This window comes from Miscanthus floridulus, chromosome 9, assembly GCF_019320115.1.
Source record: "Miscanthus floridulus cultivar M001 chromosome 9, ASM1932011v1, whole genome shotgun sequence".
Classification (NCBI taxonomy): domain Eukaryota; kingdom Viridiplantae; phylum Streptophyta; class Magnoliopsida; order Poales; family Poaceae; genus Miscanthus; species Miscanthus floridulus.
This window is the reverse complement of record NC_089588.1, coordinates 109,268,352-109,271,039: the sequence shown is the minus strand read 5'-3', so window position 1 is coordinate 109,271,039 and position 2,688 is coordinate 109,268,352. Positions and strand designations below refer to the sequence as shown.

The 2,688-nt window shown below is 51.8% G+C and overlaps 1 protein-coding gene across 1 annotated transcript; it reads left to right on the top strand.

Moving 5' to 3' along the window:
• Positions 1–1,422: 1,422 nt before the first annotated feature.
• Positions 1,423–1,956, top strand: LOC136480544 (uncharacterized). Its single transcript, XM_066478057.1, has one exon. The coding sequence runs from the start codon at positions 1,423–1,425 to the stop codon at positions 1,954–1,956; it is 534 nt and encodes a 177-aa protein (XP_066334154.1).
• Positions 1,957–2,688: the final 732 nt, after the last annotated feature.

The window sequence follows — 2,688 nt, the reverse complement described above, 5'->3', positions numbered from 1 at the left end:
TTAGATTAGGGATGTTTGTGAATTAATTGGTGATTGATTAGTGATCACACAAATCAACCAATAACACCATTGTAAAGTACACATTTCATACTTCAAAATGATGCTACTGTATGAACAAGTTTATTTATAAAAATTCATTTTAATAATTCCCACATAAGTGAATCAAATGCTTATTTTTAATACTTAACCAAATATGGCTAAGTGCTGAAATCCATGTTTTGAATCCAAATTTGGGGCTTCATTTTTAAGGGTTTGAACTTGAATTCATGCTTCATACTTGTCACTAGTGTAAAGCACTTACTTTACACCTCAAAGTTTATTAGAGCATAATTTCAAGTATTTTAGTGAAATTCGAAAGTAGGAGGCCACAGAATACCTTAAAAGAAATTTTAAGTTTTAACTCAAGCATCACACATGCATAACATTTCTATAAAATAAATATTAGTTTTAGTAAATGCAAGGCATGGTTAGCTACTTATAGATGATTATCATGCATGATGATGACATGACCAAGTTTTAGTGATGCTTAACACCTAGGGTGTTACAATGGGCCCCACATCTGGCACCCGGATCATAAAATATTTTCACTATAATTAGTTGAAAAGAAATTGGAATATTCTACTATGAGTGACCAAGTGTTGATATATACAGGTCCTACAGGCGTGCCCGGCCAATATACTTATAACAACGCCTGTAGCTTTCATAGGGCAACACCGAGCAAATTTGCCAAGGCATATAGAAGTTATCCTAAACCGTAGGATTGGGATGTATCTGGACATCGACCATCTCTCAGCGGGTATGATATGTTAGTGTCAATATTCCCCGATGCCCCAATACAAACACTTTCGTTCTATTTCAGCTAAAACCCATCGGTTAGATGCGTATCACTTGTTCTACTTCTGCCACATTCAGCTCGATCTGGCATCCTGTCATGTGGGGACGCTCCTATACTCGACGTAGGAGGGCCCGCGACATCCGTCGCGCAGCAGAACACGCTGGGCGCACGGCAGGAGCGGCCAGGGAGGCGTCAACCATCAGTGGCTAGGAAGGAAAGATAGGATAGTTTCCCTCTTTTCAGTTCCACAATTTTAGGAATAATTAGCTCTAGTTGGTTTGGGCTATATATATATCTTGTAATCAGGACTAAAAGAGAATAAGAAGTTATTTCCTAAATCCTCTCTCTTCTCCAACCAACTAAGCCGACGGCTGAGGGGTAAAACCTCGCCGGCGACGACGGAACGAGGCTACGAACTCCGTAGCCGCGGTCCAGCCACCTTGGGCGCTAACGCCCTTGACAACCTGGTATCACGGTCACGTCGATCTTCTTCGCCGACAGCCGCCGCGCCATCAGCCTCACCACCAGCCGCCGCTGCCATCACCCCACCTTCACCCACGTCGTCCGTTGCATCTTGCGCCGGCACCATGGGGGATGATCTCAAGGCCTCACTTGAGGCGCTCGCCACGTCAGTCGCCCTGATGCAGAAGTCGATCGAGGCTAACGCTAAGGCGATCGCCGACCTTTCCATCACTGGCTCATCCATGTCTGGTGCACGTCCAGGGTTCGGGGGCGAACACCATCAAGATCGGCCGCCCAAGCACTGGCGGCCCGAGTTTCCGCACTACGACGGCAAGAGCGACCCATTGATCTTCCTCAACCGGTGCGAGTCGTTCTTCCTACAGCAGCGGATCATACCGGAAGAACGGGTCTGGATGGCGTCTTACAACCTTCAAGACGGAGCGCAGCTCTGGTACATGCAGCTCCAAACTGACGAGGGCACCCCATCGTGGCCGCATTTCAAGGAGCTCCTGAATCTGCGTTTCGGCCCCCCCCTCCGATCGGCTCCTCTGTTCGAGCTGGCGTCTTGCCGCCGGACAACGACGGTGGAAGAATATCAAGACCGCTTCCAGGCTCTCCTCCCACGCGCGGGTCACCTCGACAAAACCCAGCGCGTCTAGTTGTTCACGGGCGGCCTCCTTCCGCCGCTCAGTCTGGCCGTGCAAGTGCAGAACCCTCAATCCTTGGTGGCCGCCATGAGCCTTGCACGGCAGATGGAGTTGATGGATCAATACACTGCCGCGCCGCCGAAGGCCACACCTCGGGGGATCTTGCCTGGGCCACAACCCCGCGCGCCCCAGGCGTATGGCCCGGCCACAAAGGCTGCCGCTCCGACGGTCGCTGTGGAGGGCCATCCGGTCCGTCGCCTGAACCAGGCCGAGATGGAGGAGCGCCGCCGTCTTGGGCTATGCTACAATTGTGACGAGAAGTACGGCCGCGGGCACAACAAAGTCTGCAAGCGCCTATTTCTCCTAGATAGCAAATTGGAGGACGAGGACGACGACACCGTAGCCGGGGACGACGACGTGCCCGAGACCGAGTCTCCGGTCTTCTCGTTGCATGCGGTCGCGGGGGTGGCTTGGGGCAACACCATGCAAGTCCAGGTCACTCTGGGCGGGATCACCCTCGTCGCCCTGTTGGACACGGGGTCCACGCACAGCTTCATCGCCGAGGCCGCTGCAGAGCGCACCGGCCTTCCCATCCAGCCACGTCCGCGGCTCACGGCCACTATGGTGAATGGCGAGAAGGTTCCATGCCCTGGCGTCATCCGCCATGCCCCGCTCATCGTCGACAGCATTGCTTTCTGCGTCGATCTTTTTGTCATACCTCTTGCAGGATATGATGTGGTGCTG

What these genes read in the sequence shown, in the direction of transcription:
- LOC136480544 (XM_066478057.1), top strand. Translation starts at nt 1,423, where the DNA reads ATGGGGGATGATCTCAAGGCCTCACTTGAGGCGCTCGCCACGTCAGTC.